Source organism: Balearica regulorum, chromosome 3 (genome assembly GCF_011004875.1).
Source record: "Balearica regulorum gibbericeps isolate bBalReg1 chromosome 3, bBalReg1.pri, whole genome shotgun sequence".
In the NCBI taxonomy this organism is placed as follows: domain Eukaryota; kingdom Metazoa; phylum Chordata; class Aves; order Gruiformes; family Gruidae; genus Balearica; species Balearica regulorum.
The window spans coordinates 115847537-115866556 of record NC_046186.1 but is presented as its reverse complement, the minus strand read 5'-3'; the positions used below and the strand labels follow the sequence as shown (position 1 = coordinate 115866556).

Sequence of the window (19020 nt, the reverse complement as noted above, 5' to 3'; positions counted from 1 at the left end):
GTTGCAGAAAGGGTTTGGAAAGCCTTCATGAGTGTTTTGGGAGCAGTGATGAACTGCACTCGCTGTAGAGGGGAAAGGCACAACTCCTCACCCAGGGAAACCAGCACAGCACTAACGCAAGTACTGCAAACGCCAAGTAACAGCAGTTACATGTAACCTGGCTCTCCCCCCGCCCCCCACACATACTCATCTCTTTTTATCAAGATTAGTGTAGCATACTGGCTTTTTATGCATAAGAAAACAAAGTTCAGTAGGCTCTGCTTCAGCAGGGAGGGGTAATTACAAATGAGGTCAGTTTGCTCCCAAGAACCAGAAGCTGCTGCTATTTTCTTGGCTTCTAGCACCTATTTTTGAAGAGCATAAACAAAACCTGAGAACACAGCTATTAAAATCACACGGCTTTACTTAGAAGTGAGTTGCATGGCACACTATGGATTACTTGGTTTAAAAAAACACCAGTGTGTTCCTGGCATTTCGCTAATACATGGAACAGGCCACTTCAATTAAAAAAAAAAGGAAAGCTACATTTTAAAAAAAAAAACACCAAAAAACAAGAAAACAAACCAAAGAAAGGCCAGCTGTACATTCCTCACTCAAAACTCCCCAACATAGTCAGCACTATTAACTAGACATCCCAGTAGCCAAATACCTGCTGTACAGCTTGCCTTTCTCAAACCGCGGTTAAAATACCCCAAACTGACATCAGCCGGGGCTGGCTAACTCCGCGCACAGTGATCGTAGGAATTTGGCATCTCTGCAGGAGGTGAAAGGTGGTTTGGTGCTGGCTGCGGTTCTCAGCCGTCCCGGGACTGGCTAACAAAGCCCAGGTCTGACAGAGGCGGCACCTGAAATAAAATGCATTAAGGTTCCTACTGTGCTTTGGCTGCAATCCAGCAAACAAACCAACACTGCCCCCCACCCCCCACCCCCCGCTGTACTTAAATCCTCTCCACCTATGCTCTGTAGTGTGTAGGATAGCATTATGTATATTTAGCAATTTAAAAAAAAAAAAAACAAACCACCACACAACACCAAAACCCCAAACCAACAAACTACCACAGATATTGTTACTCTCCTTGGAAGCATTGGAAATAATTTTTTCCCCTTTGCAACTGCACATTTTAAGTGGGCTGTGGGGCACGCACCAGTTTGAGCTAATGGGGGGGGGGGGGGCAAGGTTATCCTGCCGTTCTGAATTCCTACCTCTTGGTGCTCAGAAGCTGTTAAGAGCCTGCCTGTGCTTCCTGCGCCTCTGGCCCCTGCGCCTCGCTAACAGCCACGAGCCTCTCGTCCGACCCGGTTTTAGGGTGCTTCCCACCCGCAGGGTGAGCAGCTGGGGGACGGGACGGGGCAGTGGGCAGCTGAGCCCGTGTGCCTGTTGCACCGGTCCTCAAACAGTGCCCACACCTCCGCCCCGTAGCCCAACACTGCTGCCCTCCTGGAACATGTCTGTCTGCAGTTGTATTTGAAGGCAGATTGCAACAGATCTGCAAACAAATTTTCTAGCCTGTATTTCACACCTGAATTCACTTGCTTCCCTTTTCCACCATGACCTGGCAAGCAGAATTTTGGGGGGGGGAAACACAAACCCCAAATTCAACCAAACAGTCAAACAAAACAAAACAAAAAAAAAAACAAAAACCAAACCCTCATCTTCCCTCTGCTGCTCAAGCGATTTGGGTGGAGCAGCTGCCCGTGCTGGACTGCTGCCGTCCCCCCCACCCTGCCGGCTCCCTCCGAGGAGCTGCCATTGCTCTGTCCCCCTCTTGGGTTTCAGCAGCTGGTTCACCGACACTGCTCTTCCCTTGACACACATTTAAAGATGATGGGGCATCCATTTTGAGAGGGCCCTTGCTTGCTTCTCCTTTTAGGCTTTCCAAACATCAGATTAAAAGAGATAATAATAAAGCCTGATGTATAGTGTTTGCTAATTTAAGTGTCTTCCCTCCCTCTCCCCTGCCACAGAATGGCTGGTTCCCCCCCGCTTACCCACTGAGCAGATGTCTGCTGCACCCCCTCATCCTCCATCCCATCCTTGCCCTGCATGGGACCCACAGCCGCTAGAACAGATTCGTACAAGTGCTCCGCATGGGTTTCCAGCTCTTCTGACTGTTTTGCAATCAAACCCAGCGTATCTTTCAGAGCTGCAAAACAAAACATACGATGGAGGTGGTGGTAATGTGACAATCCAAGGTCTGTAAGAGCAGTAAGAGAATGAAGATCAATAAGCTGATCTTCATCCCACCAAGCTGTGATGTAGAGTTTGGAGGGGGTGGGAAGTGACCAAGGGGGCTCCACGTTAAGAGTGAAGATACAGAGCTAGGGGCTCCCCAAGGAAACCTCTGGGACTGTAAGAAGCTCATCCGTAACGCAGCACTTGACCCCTAAAGCCCCTCTGGTGGGTGCAGACACAGCCCGGCCTTTAGAAATCCCTTGTGCAGGATGCACCAAATCACCAGAGGAGTGACTGCTCCGTACGTGCCACGCCACCAGCCAGGCTGGGCCGTTTCCCCAAACTGGCTGCTGACACCCACCCGGGATGCACCAAGCGCAAACAGGGTGTGAAAAATCACCTCCTCCTGCACTGGACAAAAACATCTCCCAGCTGCAGGCCCACACCATCCCACAGCCCAGCAGGAACTGGCCATGCTGCCCTTAAGATAAAAAACTAAGAAGGGACCCATCAGAGGCAGAAACACATCCATCACCTGCAACGGATGGCACTGCGCAAGGCAAGGGTGAAGGCATGGTGCAACTGAAAAGTGCTTGGAAGTAATTGCTTCAAACCTCCAAGTCACCTCATCGCCAAGTCTCCAGACAGCAACGGAGGTGTAAAACCCTTTTTGTTCCCATTCAGCTGTTGAATGGCAAACCCCGCCCACTGGGGCCAGGGATTTCGGGGGGCAGACGTTGCAGCCAGCATCACCGGCTGTGTCCACGACCAGCCCTGCTCAAGCGCTCCTCCTCACCTGGCGAATTTGATGCCATACAGTCGAGGAGAGCTTCTCCCCTCTCCAGCACGCTCTCTGTCAGGCTCCGGTGGTCAGCCACATCTTTCCTGAACTCCTGGGAAGGGAAGGAGAAAAGGAACGCTGCTTAGAATGGGTTTTTGGAAGAGACACACCTGCGGCAGGTTACCCGGGGAGCAGTTACACCTGAGCAGGTTCCCAAATTTGGCTTTGCACACCTGATGCAGCCTGCATCACCCACCTGGACCGTGCCAGCAGTGTCCTGCTTCGTGCTGCTGGCTGCCCACAGCACCCAAGAGAGGGAAGAAAAGCCAGCGGCGATACCTACCAAGTAGCGGTGCAGCGATGCCTTCACACTCTCGGCGTCCGGCATGGCTGGGACCCAGCTGTCGGTGATGTCCGCGACGTTGTACAGCCAACGAATAAGCTCTTCCAGCTGACAGCAAAACATCTACTTAACGAAGCATAACAAAAGGGGTTACTTATCTATTTCTGCAACAAAAATACAGTGGGGAGAGCAATAGGTGAGCCAGCGGTGCTTCAGAAAGCACCTGCTCCCTCCTGCTCTCCCACCATGGGGCCAGCAGCGTCCGCCTCCCCTCAGCACACAAACATCCCTAAGCTTGGGAAACCAACAGAAGAAAGAAAAAAAAAGGCAAAAAGCAAATTAAACCCCTAAACACACCCCAAAAGCACTGTGTGGCAAGAATTGAGGGTCACCGTGAAATGGCTGCTACAGAGAGATGTCAGAAGCGGCACCCAGGCTGAAGGAAGGGGTTTGCCTCCACCACCTCCCAGCCAAAGAGACGCCCTCTTCCTCACCAGAGCCACACGGTTAATTTGCAGTTGCTTTTCCCCAGGGGTTTGTCTCATTCAATTAAGTGCTTTCATTTATTTTTAAAGCGTCTCAGTAAGGGATTATTTTTGTAAGATGCTGCATGAAACCCAGGGGCCTCTTGCTTTCACCGAAACCAGACTCCAGCCCTACTCCTGCTCCTCAGGAGTCAGGGTTTTGCTGTAAAGCTGAGCTGCTTCTCCCTGCACCGTGATTTGGGGCAACAGATACAGCCTAATGCTGATACTAGAAAAGACCCTTTTAGATCAGCAGAGTTATTTCCATACAAGAGGAGAGTATGAGTTGCGCCGGTGTTTGCAGCTATGTGCATGATAATAATTACTCTCTTGCAAACAGCCCGGCATCGCTTCCAAATTCAGCCTGGGACTGTGGTGGGGAAGATGGAGGGGAAGTCTGGGAGCAATCTCGGCTAGGCAGGGAGCACAGAACCCATGGCAGGATGGCCATGAGGCATCACACACCCAAAAAATAAAAATTCACAAAATAATCAGGAAACTGTTCAGAGAAACCCTGCCAGTTCTGCCTGGCCTTATTACACCCTGAAGTACGACCCAGTCTGGGGAGGATGAGCGAGCCTGGGCTGAAGGGCAAGGCCGGCCACGCCGCATTAAATAGCCCAAGAGATGGGGCAGGCAGCAAATGTTGGATTTCATGCTGGTTCGGCCCCGACAGCGGCTCTCACATCTTCCCCGCTGCAGCGGCGCTGCAGGACGGGCGGGCTGGGGGAAGCAGCGTGCCACATTTCCACCGAGCCTAGCCCCCTGGTGCTGAGCCCCAGGAAAAGCGAGATGGGCTCTTGCTCCATCAGAAGAAATTATCTGCTCTGGTGAGCCCCCTGCATAAATTACTATCAGCTGCCAGGCACCGAGCATCATGCAGAAGGAGAAGCCTTAATGTGCAATACGTACAGGCACATCTTATGCAAGATCTTCCTGTATTGAACTTTATTTCTCGTCTCAGCCTACCTTAATGCACTGGGCAAGGGACTCGCTCTGCTGGCTCTTCTTCAGATTCCCCTTGACCCGCGGTTCGTTTAGGTACGTCCCATCCAACGCATCCCTGAGACCAGTCGGTAGATGAAGCCCCTGCAGAGATGAAGCCCTGTGGATCCGGCCACACGATTCAGTGTTTTCCCAGCTGGGCTTTCGAGAGCTGCAGGGCTGCCAGGGACCATAATCCTCAATATTCCCTCTTTCATCCCTGCCACCCGCTTCTCCAAAAGGAGCCATTTCTGACGAAAGGGGCTGCCTACCATCACTGTGACGTGGAAGGTTACGGTGATCATGCCCGGGCATCCTTATAGTTAAGGAAAGATTGGACAAAAACTGAGCCAGCCTATCCAGCTCCCGCAGTCTCGGAGGCAGGGAGAGAAATTCTTCATCACCCTCCCACTCTTTCCTCAGAGGGAGCACTCGCGTTGTCGGTAAAAACCTATTGCTGCTTTTCACCTGCCCTTTGTAGTTGGGGAAGGAGCTCCTTCTGGTACAGCAGCTTCTCCCATCCACAGCAGGGAGGCCAAAGGAACCCAGCCCAGCTGTCATGACATCCTTAGCAAAACCTCTAGAAGGATGAGAGGAAGCACTCTTTGCGAAGGATGCTTTTGCAATAGGTAAAGGTTCATAGTACGAGTCAGCTCCTGAGCAGCCTCTTTTTCCAGGCCCCAGGGTGGAGAACCTTTCTGCAGAGGCCACAAACGTCCGACGTCCATTTTCTCCACTTCCCCGAGCCTGCCCACCTCGGCCGTAGATACTGGTGGACCTCGACGTGCCCTCAGGGGAAACAGAAAAGCTGTCCAAACCTATTCCCGAGTCATGGAAGAAAGGCTCCGGTATCTTACCCAGCTTGTATCTTGGCTTCAGTGGATAAGCATAATCCAGCAGGTCCTCATACTCTTTATTGGGGTTCCAGTGGGGTGAACTGCGGTCCGGAGACGGGGGTAACGAATCTGGTATGGCACAGGCCCAGTAATCAGCTTGGTAGGACGACATCTCTCTGATGCGCTCCATGGTGGTGCGGTCATCAAGCAGAGGACCGAAGGGCTTCCGCGCCCGTGGCACCCTGCCTTCTGCCGCACCCCACCGGCAGCACAGGTCCTGGGCAGTGGTGGTGGCAGGAGAAGGCATGTCCGCGCTGGCCTGCAAGCTTTGGGCCGGCTCTTCGGAGAGGCCATTTTCTTCTGACGACAGAGTGGAGAAGCTCAACGCGGAGCGGCTCCGCAGGGTGCTCTCGGGGCTGGGGGCGGTTTGGGGCCGCAGGAGCTCTGGGGTGGAGGTAAATGGGGATTGAGCTCCCAGCCTTCGGTTCCACCGGCCAGCACGGGCATCGTGGCAGCCACCAGCAAGGATGCTCTCCTCTGCAGAGCTGCGCCGGCTGGGAGGGCTGGACGCCGGCTCCCAACAGCCCAATGCCTTCACCTGCTCGAGGATGGGGGGGAAAGAAAAAGGAGAGAGAGACACACATAAAATGAAGCACAGCATCCACACAAAAGGCTCCCTTGTGCCGGGACATGGAGATAAAAGCTGAGCCTTGGACCTGCCATGAGGAGAGGCTGGAAGGGGAACTCGGTTCTGTCTGTGGGACGGCACGCAGCTGCCTGGGGCCCGGAGTGGGGCTTGTTTTTAAGGAAAGATATCCCAAGGGCCTGGGAGGTTGCACGAGTCATTTGGCAGCAAAAGGCACTTATTTAAGGAGCTCCATCCCAAGCAACTTTCCAGCTCTGCGGTGGCAATACAGGAGCGGAGCGTTGGAGCCCAAGCCCTTCCCCATTGCATGGCTTAGCCCGGGGCTGGGGTGGGCACACTCTGGCTGGAGGAGATGGAAAGCTCTTGCTAGGACAGCCCAGACAAAGAAGCCCCCACCTCATCTGGGACCTCCTGGTGATGCAGCAACACCTGTACCTACAACAGTCTCACCTGCTGGTCTTCTGAGGAAAGGAACTGGCGGCCAACATGACGAGGTGCATCACCGCCATCGGTAGCTCTATAAATTAACGTCTCTGTCTCCGAGAGGCTTGCTCTTGCTCTGGGAAATGTGGATGTGGATGCTGAAGACACTTCTGGGCAGTAGCTTGAGCCTCCCTGGGTAATACCAGTGGCCAAGCGACTGCGTCCGCTCATTGCCACGCTCTCCGTCCCTTGCGGGCAGGGCTTGGCTTCCTCTGCCCCTAAAAGCCGGTGCAGGCTGTTCGCGAGCTCTGGGTAGTCCGTCTCCACCTCTGTGCAGTCCCACCTGCCATCGCCCTCGGCCTTCCTGCTCAATGAGGCTTCAGAAAGTGATTTTCCCACATCCACGGCCATCGGGACAGAACTTCTGCAAGCCGAGCTCTGAAATACACAACACTTGGCAGCGGCAACTCACCACCCCCCCTCCCAAGTCCCCCTTTACCCAAGTAAAGAAACTGGGTAGGTCTAATAACGAAGAGCTTAAGCATGTTCCGGGTCAGACCCCAAAAATCAAAAAGTTGCATCTCAGAGTATCAGGTGGGACAGAGTAAAGAGTAAACCTTCATGTCTCAGCAGCGTTTTTTGGTTTCAAGGACATGACACACAGGGAAAATCTAATTAAAGCTCTGGCTGCACCGATCAAACCTGTGCTTTATACCTTGCTGGCATGGTGCAACTGTCTCCCGAATTAACGGCCAATCTCACAAAGTTTGTGCACCATGAGGCTACCGGGCCCAAATGAGACACCGTAAAGCACCTATTAGCGTGGCTGAGCCCTGAAGGCCATTGGGTGGAAAGTTGAGGTTTTTTTAAGAGACAAACTCAAAACCTTGAAATGGAAGCCATCCAGAAGTGACAAGTATGTATAAAAAACTAGAGGGGGAGGTAGGAGGCTGTAAAACCCAAACTTGGTGCTTAGCTCTGCAGCTTCTACCTCAATTCATAAAATTAACGCTTTGTGAAACTAATTAATGGAAATACTTGCTCAACCGATGACATTTTCAAGCGTGCTGTACAGCCAAGCCCAAGGCATCTTGCTGCAAATCCTTTTAACATGAGATATTATTCCTGAAGCCTGAGCCCTGGGTGCTCCACACATGGAGATGCTGCACCATCACTCTCTCGCTGCCCGCACTGGGCTCGAGCGAGGATCTGCAGCAGGACGACCAAGGACCCAAATCAAGGAGACTCAATATAACACACGGGAGATCTTGTCTTACGAACACCAGCCACAGCCGAGCGCCTCTGCGCGCCTTCGCCAAGCTAGCGGAACTCAAAAAACACTCTCAACACAAATGACACCTTGCGTGCTCCCCACAGAGCATTGAAACCGGCGCTGCCAAAATCCCCACATGCAGGCTCTGCGCCGCTCAGTCACAGCCGGGCATCCTCAGAGCCCCGGCAATACTGAAGCCTCTTCCAGCAACTCCAGCCCGAACCAGGGTGCCAGCGTTAGGAAAACACCGGCAGAGTGGTTTTTGCTGGTGCTCACCCAGCTAGTGCCACGCTAGTGATGGGGAGGCCGGCCAAGGGAACAGCAACAGCAAACTCAACTTAAAAAGAAATAAAAAGTTAAAAAAAAAAAAAAAAAAAGGAGGAGGAAAGAAAGTATTCCCAAACAATACTTGGAAGTGCGAAACACATTGATACTCACTCCCTCCGTCAGCTCTTTTGTCACGACCTCATTTTATGATCCACCCCTCCGGTGACGGGGCTTTTCCCACGGGCAGAGCTCATGCACGCAAACAAAGAGCGGCGGGCCGACGCGCCGGGTCTCCAGGGGAGACCGAATCCCCGGCACAACCCGTGGCAGGCACCGCAGCTGCCTTCCCCCTCCCCGAGAGCCGGGCAGCTATATTCAGCACGGCAGCAGCTGCGGAGCGGGCGAGTAAAGCCTGAGCTGTCTCAGCCTTCCACGCAAGCCGCGTCCCTCTGTCGACACCTGGATCACCCACTTGATCGCTTAAATTGGTACCAAATACAACCCTACGCGCAGCAACGGTATTGCTTTTTCTCCCCAAAAAAGTTGTATAGCCAAACAAAAACCGCATGGTAATTGCAATCAATGTAATTGATAAATGTGCCCCTGTTAAGTTCCCTACATATGACAATATACCATTAAAATATATGTAAGCGTATCTATCTTGTTTAACAGAAGGTACATTTCTGATGCTCACAGAAAGAGTATCCCAAACCGCTCACAGACCCATGTGTGTGATTTCTTCACGCAGCCATCATATAGATTTTTAAGGCCAGTGGTCTCTGAGCCCCCGGAGGCAGCCCCTGTCACCGGCCAGCCTTCACCGACTCCCATTCGGTCCCTCTCGGTTTTGTTTAGACAGTCACGTAACAAGTATTAGCAAACCAAATGCCACAAGGTCAAATCCAACTTACAGGTGATTTAAATGCCTGGAAAATCCCCTGAGATGTATTTGTTTACTGGCTTTGAAAGCCAGGGCCTTGGCTGCAAGGATAAGTGATGCTCGCTGGTTGGATTCCTCCTCTTCCAACCAAAACCTACTGAGCGAAAAGCTGCCAGGGTGGCCAGTCATCAGGTACCGCGTATTAAATTCCAGGATCCGCTTCAGAGCCACGCAGCCTGCTTCAAAGGCTGCGTGTAGGCAGTTCAGCAGGGAACACCATTAGTTATCATTATGTGAACGGGCATCTCACCGGCTCTAATCCCTCTTTGCACGTACTGGCAGTGCTGTACATCCAAAAATGACCCGGTAAATATAAATCTTAACAGAGGGCAGTGCGCTGGACACCCACAGTTATGCCTCAACAATCAGTTCTGTTGTTGGGCGGTGATTTTAAAATATATATCCAAAAGAAAGAAAAGCTTAACAAGGCATCAAAGCAGACTTTAAAGTCTTAAATTACTGAATGTGCAGTAATTAATGATCGACCTTGGTACCTCCTTATTTTTAAAAGATGCTGTGAACATCATTATCTCCATCAGATTTAGTGACTTGAGTCATGTGTCAGTCAGCCCAGTAAAAACAACTATAAAAAACATATATAAGCTTGACCTTAAATTTGAAAAGCATGTGTTAAGCAACATTAAAAAAAATTATAGGTTACAACTCAACTGTTATTTTTGTAACTGTATGCTGGAGCATGAGCGTCGAACTATTCTGAACTTTCAAGACTATTTGTTGATCTCATGGATGCAGCATGCAGTGATATACATTTCTATGATGCCATCAGTCTTTAAAAAAAGAGCAAGTGCTGCTTCGCAGGTTCATTAAATCTCCAGAAGCTAAATGGAAGCTAAAAAGAAACTAGGAAACTTGCCAATACACACGAGTAGAGTAAATCTGCTTATTTCAGAATTTGTAAGGATATTCCAAGGGCCACCAGAGATTTCGCTGCATTTTCAAAAGCCTCTGATTCAGGCAGCCAATTTCAATTAATTGCAGGGAGCCCGGATGTGCAACCACACTCGGATGCAAACGAGATGGGGAAGTCGCACACATCCCGTACGCAGAGGGATCAGGCAAGAAGTCGCATTTCAAAACGGACTGAAAATGCTAACGCCACTAAGTGCAACTCCCAACTACAAGAGCATCTAGAAAATAAGGTTTCTCACCATTTTCCAACAAAACCGCAAAAATTCAGAGGTCAGGTTGCTGGTGATGGGGATGCATCAAGACCAAACCTTACGAGGGGAAGAAGCCAGCCCAGATCCCGGGGCAGGACTGACACGGCTCTGAAGAGGGACGTACGATCACAGCTTTAGGCACGGCGGAAACTTTCCACTGGCCTTAAAATCACAGGAAAACGGCCAGAAATCCCGACTACACCCGAGCCCTCAATTGTCTCACCAGTCGTGGGGCGGCACAGAAACGGTACCCGACAGTGGGGTTTTTTTAGGTAACAGACGAAGACAGTGGCCGTTTCATTCATTTCAACAGCGGCAGGTCCACCGGGACGTCTCAGGGAAAGCGATCCCTGAACTTTTTTACGTCATCACAGGGAAGCTGCCTGCCAAAAGGGTGCACAAAACCCAGCGGTGACGTCCCACCGTGTCACTGGGCTCGGCCGGAGCAGCCGCCGCTGCCGGAGTTTCCGTGTCCCGCCAAGGGCAGCTCTGCCGGGAACTTCTGCTCTGGATGTGTCGGGGGAAACGCCCGGCTCTCGCCTTTCAGGCCCGCGGGATCTGCGCTCTGTTAGTTTTTTTGCTCCTTTTCTCGCATACTTTCTGCCCGAAAAGTCTTTCCGCAGCTGAAAAAACGGCACATTAACCCCCCCAAAAAAATAAGAAATAAAGGCAACGAAGGCGACGAGGCACCGCACCCTGGGGATGCCCTGCACCGCTGGAGACGCGGATGCACCGCTCCTCGAGTAACGGGGACGGGCTTCCAACGCGAAAGCCGCTCGCTTCCCCCGCACGCCGCTCCCCGGGAGGCCACAGCAGCGCCCGGAGCTGCTGCTCCTCGGTGTGTGTCCCCCCGCCGCCGCCCCCGGGACCACCGCCCCGGCCCGGCCCGGCCCGGCCCGCACCTACCGAGCGGCGGCCGCCACCGCCCCCGCCGCCACGCCCCTCGCCCCGCGTCCCAGCCAATGGGAGCGGGGGTCGCTACGTCAACAAGGGCGCCCTTGCGGCCCGGCAGCCAATGGGAGCGGAGCGTGGCGCTGGGCCTCGCGGTGCGACCCTGCCTCCCCCCGGCCCTGCGCGGGCGGCCCGGCCCCGCTCCCGGCCCCGCTCCGGCCCCCTCCGGCTCCCGGCCCCCGGCCCCGCTCCGGCCCCCTCCGGCTCCCGGCCCCCGGCCCCGCTCCGGCCCCCTCCGGCTCCCGGCCCCCGGCCCCGGCCGAGCACGGGGTGGAGCAAATTAGCCGTCTGCCAGCGGGGACTTGAGGAGCCCCCCAGGATCGGCGGGCGCTGCCGTTGCTGGAGCAGCGTTACCTCCAGTGCCCTTGAGGAGCTTGTTGCAAATTTAGGGCGTTTCCCTTTACCCTGTACGTTGACCTTCCTGGGGCTAAATTGTGCGCTGGCAGCCTCTGCTCCTCTCCGGGCGTTACCACGCTGTTTCTGGGGTAGAAAACCATCTGAAAATGGTATTGCACGAGCAATGACTGCACATGTAACGGCAAATGGAGTTTAGCATCGAGTGCAACACAAAGCCCCCTCGGCAGGCGGGAGGGGGTCCTGGTGCAACACCTTCCTCCCCTTCGGCAGCGTGTGTCTGGGGGGCCGGTTGTCGGACGCCAGTCGCGGCCTGCCGCTTGGGCAGCTTTCTGGGTTGAGTCCTCACGACGCATGTTGAAGGGGGCCGCTCTGCGGTTTGCACCCAGCCGGACCTTTCCTTGGGGAATGGAGCAGCCGTATCCCGACACGTGCCCGTGTCCCGTTAGAAAATACAAACCTTTTCCTTGTTTCTGTCCATAGGCTGATTCTGCTTTTTGTCTGCATCATCTGCTCCTGGAGCCATTTTCTTAGATAATGCTGAGATTTCCTAGAAGTCAGTTATCTGGTAAAGCACTTTATGAACAGCATGGCGGCCAGCTTTAGGCCATGAAGGACCAAAGAGACGTCTCGGGTTTTGCTCAGCAGGCTGGCAGCAGGGTGAGGACCACAACCCACGTATCTCAAGTCCACGGTCAGTGCTTCAGTCCTCTGGCCCCGCTCCTCAGCCCGCAGCGTGCTCCAGCTCTGTAGTACGGTCCAGATTCCCAGCCACTATGACCTGGCTCTTCCACTGACCTCAGTGGAACCAGCTCTGTTTACCATCCTGGAGGGTCTTGCTTTTTCTCTCTAGGGAAACAGAGTGGGAGTCTCTTTTTCAAAAAGCAGAGTTGTAACGCCACGGTATAACATGGCACGGCGCTCTCAGAAGAACTCACAGCCAAGAAAAAGCCCACATCACCTCTGTTCCTATGTAATATTTCTATATTTGGTGTTTCTTTGATGAATGTTACAGCAGGTCTTCCGTAGGGCTGCACAACCCCCTGCCTTGGATGCACGCTTTTGAGAGCCAGCTTTTTTGTTGGAATTCATGCAGGCAAAGCCCTTGTGAAAGAAAAGTCCTTAAAAATGTTGTTTATTACTTATTCTCCAGGGAGCCAGCTGCCTGCCAGTAGAGGCCAAGCTGATTTCAGGCGAGTCGAAAGGCTGAAACAAACACGGATGGGTCGTGATTCATACCCAGGCTCGGCTGTTTTTAGCTGGTTCAAATTACTTGCAAGCTGCCAGACATTGTTCTCGGAGCTGAATAGCGCTTGGCTGCAGTCTCAGCCCCGGCAGGAAAGGTTCGCGTCCTGTTCCGCCTCCGATCAAACGAGTGCCAGGATGTCTACAAGAACAGCCAGAGCACCGCAAAATCTTTCCCCTCTCCTTGGGCTCATACTGAGAGGGTGTCAATAAACCCTGGTGATTTAAAGAAGAGGCTATTTAAAAATTGCAGGGAAATGATACTGATTTTCTTCCGCTGACACCTGGCCCTCTTTGTTAGGAACTTTGCTGAAGAGAAACTAGTTTATTTGATCTATAATATAGGGTCAAGTCTAGCCAAATTCCCACCCAAGGTCAGTCAAGGCTGGCAAAGACTAATATGGGTATTTTCTTGGTGATTTGAGACCTCAGGATTCTTTCAAACTTGTGTTTTTCAGCAAGAAGGTTCTCCAGCAGAGACAAATGATTTCACCTAATCTGTGGATGACAGCACTTCTGCAGTAATCCCTGTATCTGTGACGTGAAGTAGAGCTTGCTTATGATGATCAGATTTGAAAGCGGGGCATTTCTGGTATAGGAGAAGCTGGGATAGGAAGACTCCGTTTTCTTCAAAAACTTCTACCTTCTTCGTGGGAATATCTGTGTGTTTGTACAGAACCCTATCCGTCAGGAGCAGCAGCTATGTATCCAGAGTTTTAGTATGCCCGTAACCAGTGATGCGCTGTTATCCGGAGTTTTCGGCACATCAATTTGTAATTTCTTTCTAGCTTGAATGGTCTCACGCTGCAAGCGAGATAGTTAATACTCTGCAATGAAACCTGAAGCCTGGATGTGCACCATATGCTCTTGCATAGCATCTGCACTGTCTTCAGCATCAAATTTCAGTCCTTCAGTGCAAATGTTTGGGATGGATGAGATGTCAGCAAATGCAGGGCTTGGACCTGACCTATTAGTTCCCAGAGCACTGCTAGCAATATGACCAGAGTACTGCAGAGATAAGAAAGACTGGTCGTAATCACTTTGCCATCTTTTGGCCAGCAGTATGGCATTATCTGTGGGGAGGATTTGCCTGCGTTTGGAAAATTACTCCATTTCTGATGCTGTGCCTCAGACAGCCAGAGAGTTAATGTTACATGTAACCCATTAGTACACCTGCTATCTTCCAGTGTTGTTATCATCCAGGTGGGAAGGAGCTGCCACAAGCCGTCTTTGCTTCTGTTGGCTACATCAAAGTGACTGACGTTATTCCTCTCCTGTGTTAAAATTGCTCAGGCACTGATTTATAAAAAATACCTCTGCTGCAAGCCGACAGCGCTGCATTCCTCGCTCCTTAAGGACAGGGTGGCTGGAAAAGTCTCTGACCTGTGGTTCTGGGCAGGAGCTGTCTTTGTACAAACTGCTCAGAACTCTGCTCACTGTGCGCTCGCTCTGCCAAACCCCTCTCTGAAAGGCGTTTGCAGGGAGAGGTCCTCCCCTACTTGAAGCTAACAATCCTTTTCTTTTCCCCAGAGGTCAGGATTTCCACATCTTGGACCGTTCCTCTTGTTCTCCTCTTGATTCTCACTCTTTGGGCCATGTTTCTTTGAAGCTCAACACCTAAACCTGGTCCAAATCTCCATCACAGGCTTGGCTATGATTAGGCAAAACTGGTATGGTAGTCCAGGCTGCGTTTCTGTTTACACACCCTGGTATAGTATCTGCCTTAATCCCAGCACCGGGCATTTGACTCATGCTTCTGACTGCCCGTAGGTAACTTCCTGATCCTGCTCCTTAATCTACCATTTCCCACTGGTATTAGTGTGGTTAATTACTCTCATCTAGATTAATTCTTTGCAGCTTCTGTTGCCCAGACCTTCTCTCAGTTTTTCTGATACTGCTATGAATTTCAGCCCTGCGCTTTTCCATGTTCCCAGACCTTCTCCTCCAGGCGGGACCTGCAGATTTTTCTCTGTTCCAACATTTGTGTCACTAATCAACTACTTATTGTTCTGGACCTAAGGTAGGCCCTGAGGAATCCAGTTGTTCAGCTGGGCAGTCGCTCTAGTAATGTCTAAATAAGCAGGTTCAAACTCAGCCATGTTGCTTTAGCTTCTTTATAAAGTCATGAGAAGACTCATGAAAAGCTTGCAAACTTTCCCTCACTCTTCTAGATCATCATAGCTACTACTGCACTATTACAAAATATTTCTTAAAAAAGCTAGCTGCTGCTTTTTCTTCCTGATTTTGGAGAAGTGCCTGAAAATACGACTTAAGCACACCCAAGGCAGCCGGCAAACGAAACATGTAAGGCAGGACTAATGAAGAAAAGAGGAAAAACTACAGAGACATCTATTTTAGTGTCAACATTGAAGTGCAGAGCAATGAACCCCAGTGCTAGTGGCCGGGCAATTTCAGTTCTTTACCACTTGGTTGCTCAGTGGGATGGAGTGGCAGGATTTAGCCCGAGAAAAAGGTCAAACAGAAATTGCATTTCTCCTTTCTGGCCACACGATGTACCCATCACACCACGAACAGCTTGGCCAGACTGCCAGCAACAGGAGACCCAGCCACAAAGGCAGGTGTTTCAAGTTTCCATATTCCCCCAAAACATCTCCTTACCTCTATCCAGGCCCCCTAAAACAGCCCCACAGCTGCAGATCAGGGCTAGTCCCATGGTGCAGAGGGGGATGAATGGGATGGAGTTGGTGTGGTCCAGACGCTTCACCTTTCCTCTCGTTGGATGAAGGTGACACATTGCTGTGAAATAAAAACAGGAGCCAGCTGGTCGAGAGGTGGTGGCAGCTTTCGATCAACGTGAATTATAATGGGCAATGAATAATTTGGATTAATTTTACTTTTTAAATGTGAGATTTTACTGCTGCTTTCAGTGGGGAATGTGAGGGGTTTCTTTTTTGTTCTAATTGCTGGGATGTCTTGGCCCTTTGTCATGTGTGTGTTGCCCTGAGCAGAACCGAGAGGCTCTTCAAAACCAGAGCTGGCATCTACAGGAACCAGTCATCAGCGCAGAGATTTGTAAAAGAAATATTGGGACTGGTATGAATGAAAATCTGTTTATGTAAGCATCAGAAGAAATAGTAGAGCGGGGGGGGTTAAGAACAACTTTTATTTAATAACAAGTGACACCACTCCCAGCAAACAATTTGGGACTATGTTGTTTTTGTCAAGCCCAGAAGGTCTGCACACCGATAAGACTATAGCACACACCACTCATTCGTGACAGACCCTCCTCTGTGATAACAGGCGGATGGCAGCATATCACCTCTCCCATTCCTTCTCCTGGCAGCCTAGCAGGAAGAGAGACTGCAGCGAAGGACCGCCACAAAACAACCCGATCGATTCTTAAAGATCATTAAAGAATTGTCCCAAAACTGGGAGGTTTAGTGAAGATTTGACAGCCGTCGTCATTTGTTGTGTATGTTGCATGCAGGTGATAGGGGCCAGACCACTTGAACAACCACGTCTTATTGCTTGTGAGCATGAGTGAATGAAATCTATAAAAGAACGAGTGCGGGTGGGTAAAATCAGCTTAAAATGTAAATAAATACCGTAGTCCCCTTCTGTAAGGTCTATACTGAGTTTGGCCACACTGGTTTCCTACCTCAGCAAGAATGGTACTGGTATAAGGACAAAGCCTGGTGCCTTCAGGATGCTCAGCGAGTCAAATCACGCAAGCCGATGATGCAGTACCAGGGAAGTTTAATCTTAACAATTTGGCTGCTGTTGGTTGGAACCTACTCGGTTTGTGAGATTCGAGTTCCAAACGCGTGTAGGCCTCCCTCAAACTCTAGTAGCTGTAGGCATCACCATCTAATTATACTCTAGCACACCGCGATGAAGAGAATCCAGATCTGCCTGATTGGGTACATGTTTTGGTGACATAGTAATTACAGTAATTTACATCACATCATTGCCAATCACTATCCTGCGGAGAGGGTGAAGTCCTGTTACCCAAGCCTGTGGAGTGGCTTTTGCATTGCATCTCTGGCCCTAGGTTTCAGAGCCAGTTTGTAATTTGCCTGGTCCCTGGCATATATTTTGACAAACCCAACCCTTACGATCATGAGGATAACTTTCAAAATGTGGAAATAAATTCCAGCGGCTACCCTGCTTGCCCAGTCTAAAACCACAGGTATCTTCCATAGCATGATGGCTTGACTCTGACATCCAAGATGCAAGAACTTGCAAGAACAGCAAGTTAGCTGTAAGCTCGCCAAGCTATTTTCATGCACGTCACATCTCACGAGGCTCCCGAGAGGTACAATGTACTTGTATGTTTGCTTGAATGCTCATAATGGGGAGATAGCAGAGATGTGATTTTCAACAAACTAACATCAATCTACATATTTTAAAGATGACCTGTTAACGCAGCTGTACCACACAACCTGATTCAAACCATTCGTTTCACAGCAGAACAAAATGGGGTTGTCTTCTGTTTAACTAAGTCACAAAGCACCTCCCTATAATTATATCGATCTTAATCAAACAAACTAGGGATTAAAAAAAAAAAAAAGTACTAATCTGCTCCTTGGCCATAATTGGATTTCCTCTGTAAATATTAAGTTACAACAATAGCAGCGGCTTTTGTTATAAATTTATTTTTAAATGCTTTTCTTCATATGAAGTAGACGAATGTGCGTTGCCTGCCTATAACTTTTTAGAAGGAAGAAGTAAGGAGGATTTTCCCAAAAACTCTTTCTCTTAAAAAAAGGTGAAATTATTAAGAAATTGGAAGGCATGTGGCCAGGGTGGTAGTAGAAAAACAGAACAAAGTCGTTTAACTAGAACTTCTTCCAACTTTTATCTCTTTGTTGAAATATCATAAGAAACTTTATCTAATTATCTATAATAACGCCTAGCAAGCTCTAATAATGTCTGGCTTGAGTCAGCTGGGACTCAGTCTGCGGCTTGACTCAGTTCTCATTAAAGACAAGCAATCATGCCACGTTTTTCCATGGGTCTCACAAAGCTTCGTGTGTTTCAAATGGCGAGGCACTGCTGCTCTGACAACCACCGCTTACCTCAGAAGGTGCCAGAAAACCTGCTTGTTTTAGGCAGCAGCTGTGTTTGGATCCAAAGCTGGCATTTGAATGGCTAGGGACTAAAGTTCAAGAGGGCTTCTCTGTTAGCTCGCTGGTCTAGTGTTCCTCCAGGTGTCTCCTTGGGGTTTCTGCTGGGAGATGAGAAGACAAAGACACAACCATGGGGTCAGAGAGGCTTTTTGGAAACCACAACACTGATGGCTTCGTAAAATTCCCATACCAAGACACAATGCCAGTCACAATTTGTAAGTCATACAGAGGCAGGTCCTTCAAATTATACTTCTTTTTTCTGGTGCTTGCAATTCTTGCAAATTTTGCACCCTTGTTTATTAGTTCTGGGATCAGAATTAAATGCTTGAAACTAACCAAACTACACTTACATAGTAGATTTTTTTCAGGATTTGTGATGTTCTTCGTTGTGCATCTCAGGATAAAAGCTACCCTATGGACATGTATGAGCTTTTAATGGAAAAGCTGTATCAAAACCACTTTGATAGCAAACCCAGGCCCTCAATTCTGGAACCAGCACACTGCTCAGACTGACCGCGTACGTCAAATGCAAAAGTACCCTGAACTTACCAGTCTGGTTGCCTACTGCAAAGGTTTTGCTGGATGATATCTCCCACTCCTCAATCCTTCTCCAGGGAACAAACTCTGTTTTCTTGGCAGACTAGGCAGCAGGTCTGTCGGCTCTTGTGCTCCACTATGACACACATCAATAAAAAATTACCTACTAATCTGGGCTCTCCCCAAGCCCCTTTAGAGCCGAGTATCTGTGCAGAAGGCTTGGAGAAGTGCTACCCTGAGTAGGCTTGCCCTGGGCTCCCGGGGAAGGGGTTAAATGGAGTGATATGGCGGTAATCAGTGACACCAGCATGCCGGCAAAGGGCACGGTCTGGGAAAGTGGACCTGAATACAAGGTTACACAATTCCCATTCAGGGACATTTCCAAAGGAGTCACAGAGAGCTTGCCAGCTGCTTAGGCAAGGCTAATCCAGCTAAAAAGCTAGGTCTTCTCCAAACAAAGATGGAAACATGA

At 50.3% G+C, this 19020-nt stretch overlaps 1 protein-coding gene across 8 annotated transcripts; it reads right to left on the bottom strand.

The window, feature by feature from the left end:
- Window positions 1-385: 385 nt before the first annotated feature.
- On the bottom strand, window positions 386-18941 carry CEP68 (centrosomal protein 68). Of its 8 annotated transcripts, XM_075749689.1 has the most exons (9): window positions 11278-11301; window positions 10360-10479; window positions 9685-9773; window positions 6738-7148; window positions 4791-6239; window positions 3298-3420; window positions 2970-3066; window positions 1990-2144; window positions 386-845 (listed from the first exon to the last, which is right to left on the bottom strand). In XM_075749689.1, exons 3-9 carry the CDS (start codon window positions 9724-9726, stop codon window positions 795-797), a joined length of 2328 nt encoding a protein of 775 aa, XP_075605804.1. In that variant the 5' UTR covers window positions 9727-9773; window positions 10360-10479; window positions 11278-11301; the 3' UTR covers window positions 386-794. The 8 variants fall into 8 exon arrangements, with proteins under 8 accessions (XP_075605804.1, XP_075605809.1, XP_075605808.1 ...); XM_075749694.1 differs by lacking the exons at window positions 9685-9773; window positions 10360-10479; window positions 11278-11301 and adding exons at window positions 15541-15678; window positions 17961-18941; XM_075749693.1 differs by lacking the exon at window positions 11278-11301 and having other exon boundaries at window positions 8422-9978; window positions 10360-10800.
- Window positions 18942-19020: the final 79 nt, after the last annotated feature.